General features: G+C 45.8%; 5 protein-coding genes across 5 annotated transcripts; 3 read left to right on the top strand and 2 right to left on the bottom strand.

Annotated features, from left to right (window-relative positions):
* Nucleotides 1-434: 434 nt before the first annotated feature.
* On the bottom strand, nt 435-3854 carry GLAREA_06262 (Cysteine proteinase; the record flags this gene model as incomplete). The annotated part of the gene is made up of 1 exon (XM_008081676.1): nt 435-3854. One exon carries the CDS (start codon nt 3852-3854, stop codon nt 435-437), a length of 3420 nt encoding a protein of 1139 aa, XP_008079867.1.
* A 920-nt stretch (nt 3855-4774) lies between these two features.
* Nucleotides 4775-6027, top strand: GLAREA_06261 (uncharacterized protein; the record flags this gene model as incomplete). Its single annotated transcript, XM_008081675.1, has 2 exons — nt 4775-4898; nt 5000-6027. 2 exons carry the CDS (start codon nt 4775-4777, stop codon nt 6025-6027), a joined length of 1152 nt encoding a protein of 383 aa, XP_008079866.1.
* Nucleotides 6028-7979: 1952 nt separating this feature from the next.
* On the top strand, nt 7980-8711 carry GLAREA_06260 (alpha/beta-Hydrolase; the record flags this gene model as incomplete). Its single annotated transcript, XM_008081674.1, has 3 exons — nt 7980-8361; nt 8413-8603; nt 8655-8711. The coding sequence occupies 3 exons, from the start codon at nt 7980-7982 to the stop codon at nt 8709-8711; spliced, it is 630 nt and encodes a 209-aa protein (XP_008079865.1).
* A 702-nt stretch (nt 8712-9413) lies between these two features.
* On the bottom strand, nt 9414-10001 carry GLAREA_06259 (uncharacterized protein; the record flags this gene model as incomplete). The annotated part of the gene is made up of 2 exons (XM_008081673.1): nt 9414-9488; nt 9549-10001. The coding sequence occupies 2 exons, from the start codon at nt 9999-10001 to the stop codon at nt 9414-9416; spliced, it is 528 nt and encodes a 175-aa protein (XP_008079864.1).
* Nucleotides 10002-11451: 1450 nt separating this feature from the next.
* Nucleotides 11452-14521, top strand: GLAREA_06258 (P-loop containing nucleoside triphosphate hydrolase; the record flags this gene model as incomplete). The annotated part of the gene is made up of 2 exons (XM_008081672.1): nt 11452-11918; nt 11965-14521. 2 exons carry the CDS (start codon nt 11452-11454, stop codon nt 14519-14521), a joined length of 3024 nt encoding a protein of 1007 aa, XP_008079863.1.
* Nucleotides 14522-14668: the final 147 nt, after the last annotated feature.

The following is a 14668-nucleotide window of genomic DNA, read 5'->3' as shown; positions in this document are numbered from 1 at the left end:
CGAATGAGATTGGTGTGAAACCGGTTTGAAGCCTGGGCCTGAGTTCGAGAATTGATTGGCTGTCGTGGTTGATACAAAGGTCAAACTGTTAAAGAGATCAGATGTTGAACAGAGAAGTACGGTCAGATGAAGTTAAATTGATTGACGTCGTGTTGAATGTGGTCAGGCCGAACAAAATAGGGTTGATGGAGGTAGAGTCGAACATGATATGCTTCAACGGGATTGGATAGTATAGAGCATGAAATCGAAAGAGTAGGATTGGACTGTCGTTGAGCGTGCTAAATCAGATGACTGCAAGTCGGTTGGAGTAAGGCGGAACAGCATACGACCGATGAGCATCGACAGCTATCAGATGGGTCGACTGGCGTTGAATCGAGTAGTATTGGTCCAAGCAAGCCAGCTTATCCCTTGCTTTTGAGGCTAAGTTTCAAAATCTACTCACCCTCAGCAGCAACCACAACGAAATCTGTTGGACTTTCTGTTGAGTCGCGACGTTCAGCCGAGTCGGATTGCGAATCTTCCTTTGACAGTTCATCTTCATCTTTAGGAGGCTCTGTCACTTCATTGGAAGTCTGCGCTACCGTATCTTCCTCTGGCGGTGTCTCTGCATTGTCTGGAAACGCAATGACTTTGGTTTTCGTCTCAGTCGCCGCGTCTCCTGTCTTCTTGTCGTCTTCTGTGACCGGGGTCGCCTTGTCGACGGTCGATTCTGGCGTGCTGGTGTCAGTCGTCGGGTCTTCGGTCTTTGTGTCGGTGGTTGGTTCTTGCTTCTTGGTATCAACAGTTGATTCTTGTGACTTCTTATCGGCCTCCGCTTCGCCTGTTTTAGTGTCGGTAGACGGTTCTTGAGTTTTAGTATCAACTGCGGACTCCTGAGTTTCCGTGCCAGCCGCCGTTTCTGCTACTTTTGTTTCGGACGTCAATTCTTCTGTCTTCGTGCCGTTCGCCGCTTCGCTTGCGTTCGTGTCGGCAGTCGGTTCTTGATTCTTTGCGTCAATTGCTGGTGCTTGCGCCTCCATGTCAACAATCGGGTCTTGTATCTTGGTATTGATCATAAGCTCTCGAGTTTTCGTTTCGACTACCGTCACTTCAGTCTTCACTTCGACAGTCGAACTTTGCGTCTTCGTGTCAGTCGTCGGTTGCTTACTCTTCTGACCTTTGGAGGCATTCTTTCCACAAATCTCACTCTCATCTTCATCATCACCTTCACAGCCCTCATCATCGCCTTGAAATTCCTCACCAACAGGCTCCTTCTTTATCCCATTAAAGTCAGGCTCCCAAAGTCTGATCTCCAATTGCTCGTCTTTACTGTAAACTCTAAAACCGACGACACAAACTGCGTTCCAAGGCTCAATGTCATCATCATCATCAGCCGGCTTTGACTTCGGATCTGTGCCCGGTTTTTCATTGGCGGGTTTGGGAAACAAAGCCGCATAAGCCGCTTCATCATCGCTGTATAGGTCTTCGATTTCAGACACTGGACTGGCACTTGACGCCCCTTCCGAAGCGTCGTCTGAATATTCAGGCGTAGCTGCATAATTCACATGCTGGGTACAGTTCTGTTCATTGGTCATCAGAGTAGCGGAAGCAGTCTTAGTCGTGGTGGCAGAAGTTGTCTCAGTAGTGGTGACGGCAGGAGTGCCTTTTGTGGGTTCAGGTGTGTTAGGAGAATCTTTACTTGAGTCGGAAACTGCAATTTCGGGTTGGTCTGATATTTCCTGAGGAACAAACTCAGCGAGCTTATCGACCTCTGCTGTGAGCTCCTCTGGCGCCATCGTCTGCGATGACTTATCTTCCATCTTGATTTCTTGTAGCTCTTCGGTATTCTCTGTCTGGACACCCACATCTTTAGGCTCAGCGTCCATTTTGGCATTGTAAGCCTCACGAATCTCGTTGCTTTTCTTCCATTGCTTCTTCTTGTTTTTCTTAGCTTGCTTCTTGCTCATCTTTCTTAACAGATGTCTTTTCTCCCAAATTCTCTTGCGCGCTGAATCCCGAAGAGCTCGAGCATCAGCTTTAGCTTGCGCCAGCTGAGCGGATGCTTGATTTTCAAGGTGTGCTGTTACTTTGCTATGAGCTAAATCGTAAGATGCGCCAACTTGAGCTAACTTGTCATTATCGCCCTTGTTTTCGCATTGTTCCTTGATAATCTCTTCCACAGTGAATTGCGATTTCATTCTCTCAGCAACGATCATCACCGAGACCGAATAAGTACCTGCAGAGAGACTTATGAGTTCAGTGGCCACACTCCGAAGCATCAGATAATTCCCGTGGCTTCTGACAATGAAATCTTCCTCGTCGAGAGTATTCACATCGTGAAGACGAAATTGAAGCCTGAAATCATACTGTCCTTCTAAACCAGCAAAGTATCTCTCGTCAAGTTCATTAAGAACGATAACAACTGGTGAGTCCTTCTTCAAAACAATGTGAAACATCTGTTTAAACTCGGATTTCCATGGTACTTCAACACTGACCCATTTTTGACTCAGTCGCCAGTCAGGAGAATCCATGAATAGTCTCGTTCTGTCAAAGTGCTGGTATTTTCGTAGGAAGTCGGGGTATGAGATCCAAAAGACGCTATCGTTTCCAAACTTATGATCTAGCTCTTTCTGTGCGTCCACAGTAAGCTCCTTACTCCCGTCTGACCAAGCACCATGCCAGTTACCCGTATTTCCCTTCCCCCAAGGGTTCCGAAGCTTGAGGAGGCGCTCCCCCGTGGACAATTCGCGAGCATCCATGATAACATAAGCGTGGCCTTCTGTTATTCCGTCTCTGGAGCCGTAACCGCCATCAAATAAGCCTGTGGAACATCCGAACAGAAACTCTTTGTTGACCTTCATAAGCTCATTAGTCCAAAAGTCGTCAATATCCAAGATATCGGAGGAGAGAAATTCGGTCGTGACGCCCCCTGTTAGATCTTCAGATCCCTCTCCGCTCCAGCCTCCTTTCAAAGAACCATAATCGCCATGAGATTTTGCGTAGGCTTTCTCTAACAACGGCAGCCATGTTTCGTTTTTGTCAAGACAACGCGCGAAGGCAAGAGCTTGCGAGCCAGTTTGGTACGTCTTCCGATATTCTGCTTCAATATCGTCTACCTCGGACCGCTCAAGTAGGGTTCGCTCAGCTGAGAGGGAATCCCAATCTGGAGACTTTAGATACAGCTTATCATCTATGATGGAGACAATCCACTCGCCATCACGGAAAAACACAAAGCCGTATATGCCGACTTTCGTGTCGTACTCGACACATAACCTTTGAATGCCATTTTCCATGCTTGCTAAAGCCGTCAGGCTGGCCATTAACCAGCAATCCCCTACACGGCCTTGCCTGACGTCCGAGGGAAGAACATTTTTCAAAAAAGTTGGCTCTTCAAAAATTTCATGCACGCGTTTCACCGCCTTAGGAGCTGTGGAACTCGAGGATTTGATATCGAACGGCTTTTTCACCAGACCATTCAGAAAATCAGCCTTTTTATATCTGAGATCCCAGTCTATATCGAACTCTGCATCCCGATACCGCGTGTTGACTCTTTTGGACTCTTTGATAAGCTTCCTCACCCTTGACCTGCATTCCTCGGCGGCGAGCTCGAAGCCTTCAGAAACCAAGATGTTACTTTTGTCTACTGTTGTTGAGGGCTTCACTTTCGCCGAGTTCGCAGCCTTTGGCGGAAGTATTGTCATCACTTTGCTAAAACTCGGCGCAGCGAATGAGGTCCATATGTTGGTTACAATTTCTTGTGGAACCTTTTTCTTCTTTGACTTCGGTTCTTGTTCATTTTGAGACGCTGAGGGTCGTAGTTGTCTGCCACGTCGTCCATCATTGAACCCGCTCGAATCATTCTTGGGAAGTGACATTGTACCGACTATTGTGGTAAGTCTTTCTAAAAGAATGATTAGATGCCTTGTGGTAACGGCTGGAGCGTGGGAAAATAGTCCCTACCTCAGATAAATGCAATTTCCTAGCTGTGCGACAAGTCGCGATATTATGAATTGATCTCGTACTACCGCAGCCTTGCGAAATTTTATGGTTGTGGGAGACCGATGTTACTGGCTCATGCTCACCGAGGATGTAGGCAGAAGTAATGATGGGTAGCATCGGTGTGCTACTTATAAGAGGTCTCCACCCCTGTTATCGCAGTGAATTAGGTAGTATTTTTCCAAGATAGGTATTCCTAGTGAATGGCAGGATAGCGGAGCCGCAAAGAAAGAGGTTGTGTTGTTCAGCCATCGTGACGCCTTGCCAACCCAACCGTAACCTTACACAACTTTGCCTGGGTCGTTAGCCTTACTGGCCGCAGAAGCCATCCGCTTCAATCTCTGCTCGCCGTTTCAGACATGTACATAATTTCCAGGCTGGCTCTCAGCCGCCAAAAGTCGTTGCTTGCCACTCGTGTTCACAGGGTCCTGAGCATGTTTTGGTCCTTGGCAGCTGCATGCTTTGGGCAACGCAAATAACCTTAACTCACTCGGATGGGCGGCGGGGAAATTCATACAAACATCGTTTAGGGGAGAGAGGATGTGTTTAAACAGTTAATGGGAAGATGAAGGATAAAACGACTTAGACAGTTGACGGGTTGATTTTATTGACCATCACAAAATAAATTACGGGTCAGCATGGTGCATGTCAGCTGACGAAAAGAAGTGGCTGATGTCAGCCAGCTGCCGATGTTTCCCCGCTGACCTAGCCTAGCTACAGCCACGTACTCCACCAACCTGGAATCTGTTTCTCTCACCATGCACAAGTATTCAATAATACATCCTTCTACGCCCATCCCATGTCTTCCCAAGCGCGAGATTTAGATCAACAGAGTGGAAGAGCGAGAGCCGAAAAGCGGAAACCTGTACGACGTGACCTGGAAAAGAGACGCCAACAAAACGTTCAAGCACAACGAAAGTACAGTTAGTGCACACTTTCCAACCACTTGGCTGATTGCATGTGAACAATCATACCATGAATGAATGAAAACGTTTCCGGATGCCTTGTGTTGACGTCCACCTAGGAGAAAAGCTTCGTGAGCGCCTCCAGCGTCTTGAAGCACTTGCAGCATCCACACAGAGCCGTGTCGCTGAAACACCTGCGGCTGTAAGCACAAGCTCACCGAATGTTATTGCCACGAGATGCTCGATCGATAAGAACCGCGATCAACTTATTGAGCCCACCGTCCAGCCTTGCCATGTATCAGATGTCTCAATCGCCAGCTCATCAGTTGCGACTCCAGAAGCGGATCTCCCTTCGCACTCAGATGTAACCCCATCAGAGCTAAGTGACTGGGATTCTACCACTCATTTTGATCCCACTCTTCTCATCCGTGAGAAACATGACGATGAAAACTGCTCAGAATGGACGACTACCATCAACTGCGGTTGCTCTAGCGCTCATGTTCAGGTTGGTTCTCCAAGCCCAGCCCACTTTGAACGCGGCCAAATCAGAATAATCAATATGGGCCGGAGGCCCGAGACCCCCAATCCGTACGTCAACAATCTTCGTATTGAAACAATATGTATTCTAGCCGCGATGCAATCTCTTGGGATGTACATTGGCATCACAGAAGAGGTAGCTTGTAACGAAGACTCTTCACCTTTCTTCCGAGCCAGTGCAGCTTCATCTGATTACGTGTCTCGAGCAAACACGATTTCCTCTGTCCAGAAATTGTTCAAGACACTGAAACCAAATCTACGCCCGAATATCGAACAGATTACTGTTCAACACGCCGCTTGTATAGACATCCTACCGTTTCCGACTCTTCGGAAGAATTTGATCATGAATCAAGCCAATTTTGACGAAGAACAATTTTTCGAAGATCTGCTCACTGGGCTGAAGTGTTGGGGTGGAGCAGGTATCGGGAAACGGGATCGGGATGCTTCCACTGGATCTGTATCTACGGGCACACCGTGGGATGTTCGTAGTTGGGAGGCCAATTTGTGGTTTTTGAAGAAATACTGGGATTTTTTGGGTGGTGAGGAAGGAGAACTTGTGCAACAGAGTGAGTGGTGGCGAAGCATCAGAGGCGAGGATGACTTGGTATGATAAAATGGTCTCCTGAATTTCAAGGGATAGCACAAAGCGGCGTTTGTTTTTGTCCGGGGTTGGGTCTGGTGTGTTTTTCGTTGAAATCTGTAAGTAATGTGCTGGTATAGACTCTGAGGGCGCTGGGATTGACTTTTGATTGCCTGGATGGGAAGAAAGATACCCAAAATATGAACTGTATTCAATGTTTAGTTGTTGCATCTCACATCATAAAACATAATATCCGCCTCGGGCGACTACCAAAAAGAATTGAACCAATGTCTATTCTAACACACGTTTATCTGGTCAATTAATCAAAAAAGTTACTAAGTAAATCATCAAAAGACCATAACAAAGAGCTGGACCCGTCACGATTCCACGATGATCGCCCACTAAATCGGCCCGTTCCGAGAAACGTAGCGCGTTAAAGGACCCACCAGCAAGGTCTCTTGACTTTCTCTCGCTTGTGGAGAGTATGACTTTTATATATTGATGTCCATTCATTCACTTGATCAGAATACTCTTATAGAACGACTAAAACATACTAAAGAGCTATAACTTTATCTTACAATTGCACACCTTTGTCACCGCTGAGCAAAGGGACCCACAACGGGTTTTCCGTCACGCAGGAGATGATAATGTACAGACTATCTCATTTGTTGTGGTTAACACTTTGACTTGGTTACGCTGTCCATGAAGCTTTTCTCTAATGCTAAGTAAATTATTTTCTGGAAACCAAATTTGTCAAATCAGCTTGCCATGTAGATCACCTCTTTTGTTGTTCTTCGACTAACGAGTTTTGAGTCGTATTAGAGGATGAAAGTAGGAATCTCGGCGTGGCAATCACCAATTCTGTAATAGAGTTTATTAAAATGTCAGTTTCGGTGCATGGAGTAATCAAGCCAGCTCGCTTAGCTAGGTTGACATCTTCCATTTAGGCTTTTGATCTGCACAGATTGGCCTGTTCGAGCGCAGCGTGTGACGAATGAATGTGTTTTCCGGTGATATAATCGCGTGCTTTAGTGATGTAGGCAAACCTTTGAGAAATACACCTTGAAATAGATTGCAGTCGCAGTGCTAGGAAACTGCTACAGTACTGCAGCCTTCGATTGATAGGACTGTGAATGCGGTCACTTTGTGGAGAAAGAAGTAAAGAAGCTGAAATTGTTGATAAGAAAAAAACGAGTACATCGTTGTGTGATGATCTTTGAAGAATAGCAGAAGTCGCGACAAACACCAAGGAGAGTGGTGCGTGCACAGGCCACGGGAGATGAAACAGGCTTAGCCTCCTTCGACCTCCTGAGCACGTGCTCGCTTAACGGAGGTCTTTCCGTTTCATCGACTTCCATTTTGCTTCTTCGGTTCTCATCATCTAAACATCCTCATTACCTCGGCTTCAGAAATACTCAAATACTTAGCCCGACCAATTCGGCAGTCATCTGTTTCACAATGTTCCTCGTTCCTGAGGTTGTTTCGAACCTTTTGCGTGAACAGATCATCTAGTACCCCACGATGCTTTGCGACTGGGTGTACCCTTGGCACGTTCGTTTATTGGCGTTGCTTCACCATTACTTAACGTCTCATCTTTTCTCCAATCGCAACCATCATTTTTGTCGTATAGCAGTATTTCTAGGAAATTGATTACTTTTGCACCCATCTGATCTTGCAGTTCCTGTCTTCTGTGGAAAAGTTTCCATAGTATTCCCGGATTCTGTCAGAAGCTTTATGCCTACCACATACGATTGGCCTATTTCCGTCCTTATTTGAGGTCATTGGCATGGATCTTGTTGTCACACTCCAGCTGTGCGGTTTTAACTTGGCTTTAGACAATGTCTATATATTGAACATATCGTCCTGCTCTAGGAATGTACTTGACTCTCATTCACACATCATCTCTTTCTATACTGATAAAGCCAGCTCATAATAAGAGGATTGCTTTCAGTTACTTGTACCAACTACCATATACAACAATCATGCCTCCATTTCTTACACTCTTTGTCCTGTCACTATCACTTGTCAGCGCAAGCCCAGTCGCTGTCCCTCGTGCCGCGGGAGACACTCGAAATGATCTAACGAATGCTTCTGGATGCAAAGCGATGACGGTCATTTTCGCGAGAGGCACGACAGAAACAGGAAATGTCGGAACACTGACTGGCCCTCCATTCTTCAACGCTCTTGACTCAGCGATGGGAGCAGGACAAGTCGCGGTTCAAGGAGTTGAATATCCAGCAGACATCCCGGGATTCCTGGCAGGCGGTGATAAGACGGGAAGTGCAAAGATGGCCCAATTGGTTACGCAGACGTTGGCAAAGTGTCCAGATACAAAGATTGTGATGAGTGGTTACAGCCAAGGAGGTAAGTTATAAAAAAAACTTGGAAACACTCTGGATATTAACTATTTGGTAGGTCAACTTGTACATAATGCGGCTGATATGCTTGGTGCTAGCGCTTCAAAAGTTAGCGCAGCGATTATCTTTGGAGATCCAGACAATGGAAAAGCTGTCGGAAGCGTTGGGGCTGCAAAGACAAAGGTCTTCTGTAATGCGACCGACAATATTTGCCAGGGTGGGGCTACGATTCTTGCAGCACACTTGGTTGTAAGTCATCTTAATCCAGCTGTTAAAGACCCATCAATTGACACGTTTTAGTATTCTAGAGATGCGGGAGATGCCGCAGCTTTCGCAAAGACTGCAACCGGTTTGTAGGAATAGAACGCCTCATCAGCCTAGCTAGACGCTGAAGCCTGATACCCCTGGAGGGTCGTTGTCGATTAATGCCATCAAAAGGTGTGAATTTCCTTGAAGAAGTGAGCGTCGGAAGTCTCTTCATTCACAATAGTGGTTCGGGGAAATTCAAAGTTTTGCTCAGCCTGTTTTCGTAAAGGCATTTATGCTGTAATGATTTATAGAATGTCATTTGGGGGAGTTTCCAACTGTATTTATATGGGATTTTTGATGAAAACGAAACTATCACTCTCAGGACTATATGTGCGTAACCGTAGGAAAGGATACGTTGAGCGGGAGCGAGGTTACATGCACATCTTCAAGACACCCCAGGGTCTATTAAAGCTGGTTGGTGTGGGTCTGTCTGAGAAGAGCAGATCTAGAAAGTAACGAGAGCTCCTGGGTACGCCTGTCACTGTCTCTAGGTGTAATGAGAATTTTTGCACTGTATGTCATCAAACTCTTTCATGCATGGAGAATAGAAAAGAAATAACAAAGTTGGTATTGTGTCAGCTGTCATGACATAAATTGGGTTGCATGCCTTGGTATTCTCGAATAATAGCAGCTAAAAATAGTGAGAAAGAATCTCAGCCGAATCGTCCAGGTAAGCCCGGAGCCAAGAAGTATGAAAGCTGGAAACTATAAATGTAGAGTATCTCCAATTTCAACCTATTGAGAGAGTATTCATGCTTCCACCACGATGTCACTTGAGCTGACTAATTCTGTTATGAAATAGTTGACTTCTGGTTTGCATGGGATCTAAGTTTTGTTAAACAACTGAGACCCGAACTTTTCTGGTAAGTTTTAGGTATTGCTTACCTTAAGATAGATATTTCTCTGAGCATAGAAATCTATGCCCGCAGAGATGAACTGGATGAAGTCATTCGGTCCGGCACCAGTGAACTGCACGCCCAAAGAGATGGCTGTCCCCCACAAAACCCGATGGCTATTGGGCACCGCTTCCCTCACGAATTGCAGATTTCCAGACAGAGAGAGTCCATTATAATTTGCGATCTTGGTCTCGCCGCCATATACGTGGAAGTTGGTGATCTTAGCACCTGAGCCAGTAGAGAATCGTACCATAGCAGACTCGGCCCTCAATCGCGTACCGTCAACAATAACTGGTGTGGGAATCACAAAATGAACCCATCCAAATTTGCTCTCGGCGGAGGGGCGGACTGTCGTAAAGAAACCCTGGCGGAAGGCGGTCCAAGATGAGAATTCGAGTTCTACACCGAGGCCGTGTGTCCATGCTGCCTGTTTTATCGCCATGATTATGAGGTGGATCACGACTTGATTGTTCAATTGGCTGTATTTTTCGTGAAATACCTGGGGTTCTGGGATTTGGTGGCAACAGTCAAAATGTTAAAGTTGTCTGAAAGTTAAGAAAGAAACACAATATTGAGAGCGGGAAATGATCGCTTTATAGAAGAATGGGTAGCCACAGCCATAAACTGAAGATTGAAGTATTGCACGACGATCACAGAATATAAGTTCAGCTGGAAAAGCGTTTCTTTTGACTCGTATTTGATATCTGTTATTGGAAAAACCGGCAGAATAGTCCCAGTCACGTCAGCCCTATTAGAATTTGTGACAACACGAATTCAAAATGCGCAAAGAGAGTCCAATAGACGAGGTCTACTTAAAGCCATAAAAGCCATATATTCAAGCGATGGAGAAACCCGCTGCGACTCGAGTCACTCGGCTAAGACTTGCATTATGCATCTGTCAGCTGTGTGGGGTTTAGTAAAGGAAAGCCATACAAGTGGTGCAATTCCGAAGAACATAATGGGACCTAATGAATTATGGCTGGATGGTATGATGTGATATGAACATGTGTTAACATACGTTTGCAAATTATGAAGTTATCATGTGCTCGAGCCTAGGTGGCGGCGCCACAGCCAAAAGGGGGAGATGTAGCTTGTACGACCAGTGCTCCAGTATCAGAAAGTCATAGGTAATTATAATGCATACATCGATTTATACACTTTGCAGATCTTTGGCTGTTACGTTGTGTGCTCGATTGCGTGTTTTTGATATGGTAAATAGTGCCTATATTTAGGCTAATTATATATTCAGTGTCTGCCCTTAACGACTCATTACTTTGTTTAAGTGTTGTATCTTTTGGTTGCTCTTAGTAGTACATACCATCGTGTTCGAGGGTTGTAATATAGTTATTACAACCTCACCGTTGAGGGAAGATGACCTACAATTTAAGGTCGAGGAATCAGAATCGGACAGCCGAATCTATTAGAAAATGAACCCCTCACTTTTACTATCTATAAAGTTTAAGGTTTCTTTTTAAACTTAAAATAAGCGTCTATTCTATAATTAGCTATATGTTATTTTCTTAGTATTTTTTTAGTTTAATAAATTCCTGTCTCTCGACCTATATACCTCACAATAAATATACTTCTAGACTGCATTCACTAAGTACATCCTAGCGCTTGATTTTAACACTGGGAGCACCCTAAAAAAGTTGATACATGATGCTGCTTTATGCTTGCGGCACGTGAAAGCATCGCTTTTAAAATGGCAAGGGGCTGAGGCTGAGAAAAAGCAACCTCACGGCGCGAGTTGTCACGAACCTCAACATAATCGTATAATCGTATTGCGGCCGGAACTTCACAACGAGACAGAGGCCGTCAAATTAGGCCATACGTTGTGAAGCTACGCAGCAAATGAAATACGCAAATGTAGCGATGACCCGTCACCGCTTGCCATGGACCCTCTCACAGCGTTCTCTCTCGCTGGGACTGTCATCCAATTTGTGGATTTCGGAACCAAATTGATCTTGGGAGCCCGGGATCTTTATAAATCTACGTCTGGATCGCTATCAGTAAATGAAGAACTGGAGCTCGTTATTTCAGACCTTCGAGATGTCCTCTTCAAGATTGAACCCCCAACTCTAAGAATTTATGACTTTTCTTGCACTCCCGTCTCCAAGGAGCAAGATTTTGAGGAAGGCTTCATACCAGTGCTGGATAGTGCCAGAGCTTTAACCTTGGAACTTCTACGGAGGCTTGAAAGCTTGAAAATCAATGAGAATCTCAGAGGCCCTCACCGAGCATGGAGCAGTCTTTTCCAAGCAGTGAAAAGTGCGTGGAATCAAGATGAATTGCAGGGCATGAATACCAAGTTGAGGGCATTGAAGGATACTCTGGACCAGAGGGTTCTGTATTCGTTAAGGTGAAGCATTTCATTGTGAGCCGGGGGTTCATTCTAACCTTTCTAGGCAAAATTTCGATCTATTCTCACTCAAAGTGACAGAAAGATTTGACAATCTCGATCGACAGACGCAGTATATCATCTCTGCTTTAGCTGCAAACAGTAGTTCTGCAGCAAACCGGCCCTCTAGTCTTGAGGAGACTTCCACATTAACCAAGTTACTTTGCCGACTCGAGATTAATAATAATCAAGAACATCGCCGAACCCGTGAGATCATTGCTAGCATTGGTAATCGACAGATCGTGCCAAATGTTGAAGTCCAGGCAATTCCATACGATGAGGAAGTCAAGACCCGCAAATTAGTCGGCAACAAGATACTTGAAGATTTGCATTTTGCTACAATGACGCAGCGTTTCGAGGAAGTTGCAGAGGCTTATCAAAAGACCTTCGATTGGATATTTGACAAGACCACAGACGAGCAACTGCCGTGGTCTAACTTTTCAGAGTGGCTCCAGCATGGAGAAAGCGTATACTGGGTGAAGGGGAAAGCAGGATCTGGGAAATCGACTCTAATGAAGTTTATATATGAAGATCCCAGAACTCGTCACCTATTGAGCGAATGGTCCTCTGAGACTCCGCTCTACATTGGCTCCTTCTTCTTCTGGGTTGCCGGGACTCGGGAGCAGAAGTCACAACAAGGCCTACTACGTGCGCTTTTATTTGAAGTTCTCAACCAGCAACCGGACTTGATACCTGTTGTATTGCCTTCGTTATGGTGTCGGACCTACACTAGTGTAGTGTCTGACAAAGCTGGCTTTGTGAATGAGTCCTGGAGTTTACGATCACTCAAGGATTCTTTCAGGATTCTGGTCAATCAGGAGATCGTACCTCTAAAGTTGTGCCTGTTCATCGACGGCCTTGACGAGTTCGATGGAGATCATGAGGAAGTCTCTGAGCTTTTCAAAGGCATCACGTCCACGAATGTCAAGGTGTGTGTTTCGAGCCGGCCATGGGTTGTCTTTGAGGAATGCTTTCGAGATTTTCCATGTTTGAAATTGCAAGATCTCTCACGACCAGACATAGAACTGTACGTTCAACAAGTTCTGGCCGGTAATAGCGCATTCCAAAGATTGGCCGCCCGTGATCCTGTGTCGACTATGGAGTTTATACAGGAAATCGTTGAAAAGGCTGACGGCGTATTTCTATGGGTAGTCCTTGTCGCCAGATCTCTGCTGCATGGGATCCGAAATCGCGACTCAATGCCGGACTTGCAATCACGACTACGTCGTGTGCCACGCGAGCTAGAGCCTCTGTATGACCATCTTCTTGACATGATTGAACCCGAATATCTCCCGTGGGCGTCGAAGGCTTTTCAGGTTTTAAGAAGAGCACAACAGCTTTCCATTGAAGGCGATGTTTTCACCTTCACGGACCAGGCTAAACGCGTCGGCGAGGAAAAAGAGAAGGCAGTTGAAGGAACAGTAACTGAAGACAGTGAGCACTCGTGGACGCTTTCCATCCTAGGTTTGTGTTTGGCGATGAACGACGATCTAGATCTCGTAATAATTCAAGCTTGGACGCCGTCACTTATCTCATCTCATTGCGATGATACCGAGTTTCAGCTGACTGCTAGGTGTGCTGGGTTGGTAGAGGTGTGGCATGCGAGGTCTCCGGGTCCTCATTCTAAGATACACTTTCTCCACCGAACGGCTCACGATTACCTTTTGCAGCCCTCCGTTTGGGAAAACCTTCTCTCGTATGCCTCTCCTTCTACATTCAACCCGGACGTCTTTGTTGTTCGGTCTTACGTTCTCCAGCTGGGTCTAAATCAAATTCATCAAGATCAATCCAGATCGTGGGAATGGGACATCTCACTTGGTGCCATCATCCATGCTCATGAAGCTGAAAAGGCGATTCTCCAAGTGCCAGCAGAAGTGCTGGAGTATTTAGATCGAATGATGCCAAGCAAGAAGCCTGCGTGGATGGTGGGAAAGACACCCTGGAACCGAGGATGGACCCAAGTACAGAAACTGCCAGAAGCCAAATCCTTTTTGCCGATTGCTGCCATGTTCGGGTTGACAAGTTACCTGAGTAGCAAACCAGTGCAGACCAGAAACAGCTCACCTGGAGATAAGACATCCCTCCTGCATTACGCTATTCCGAGGGACTGGTCTCGCCGGCATATTACGGTGCCGCAATACACAACCGTTGAGCTACTTCTCAACTCAGGCAACGACCCAAATTTAGTGTACGATCTGAAAAGCCCTTGGCAGCAAGCCTTGTCGTATGCAAGAGGTCAGCTAATCCGTGACGATGCGTGGCCTGAGCAGGCTGAAGTGCTCAGAATCCTGGCATGTATGCTAAATGGTGGAGCAAATCCACAGGTCAACATCCAGGTTGATGGCCATTTGTACTCAGTACAACGTCTGATATATGATATTAAAGAACATATGTGTATGTCACTGGGTGACGACATTCCCCCAGAGGTCATGCAGCTTTCCAGGGCGCTGGAAACCACGTCAGCATTGAGTTTGACTGGATCATCGAAAGCAAAGTACCGTGATGACTTGAAGCAATCAAAGAGGAAGCAACTGACCTCTTGGATGAAAGGATTTAGATCATGATATACTCTGTTACTCTCACATCTTGTGCTTTCTAGGTATTATTGCAAACACGTAAGTAGCGTCTCCGATACGATATACATAACTTTCCTTTATCCATCGGTAGAAATTTAGGAATAATGTGATTATGTCGAAAGGTGTTAACATTCG

Source organism: Glarea lozoyensis (assembly GCF_000409485.1).
Source record: "Glarea lozoyensis ATCC 20868 chromosome Unknown GLAREA15, whole genome shotgun sequence".
NCBI classification, from domain to species: Eukaryota; Fungi; Ascomycota; class Leotiomycetes; order Helotiales; family Helotiaceae; genus Glarea; species Glarea lozoyensis.
Note: the sequence above shows the minus strand (reverse complement) of the source record. Positions and strands in the feature narration are given on the sequence as shown.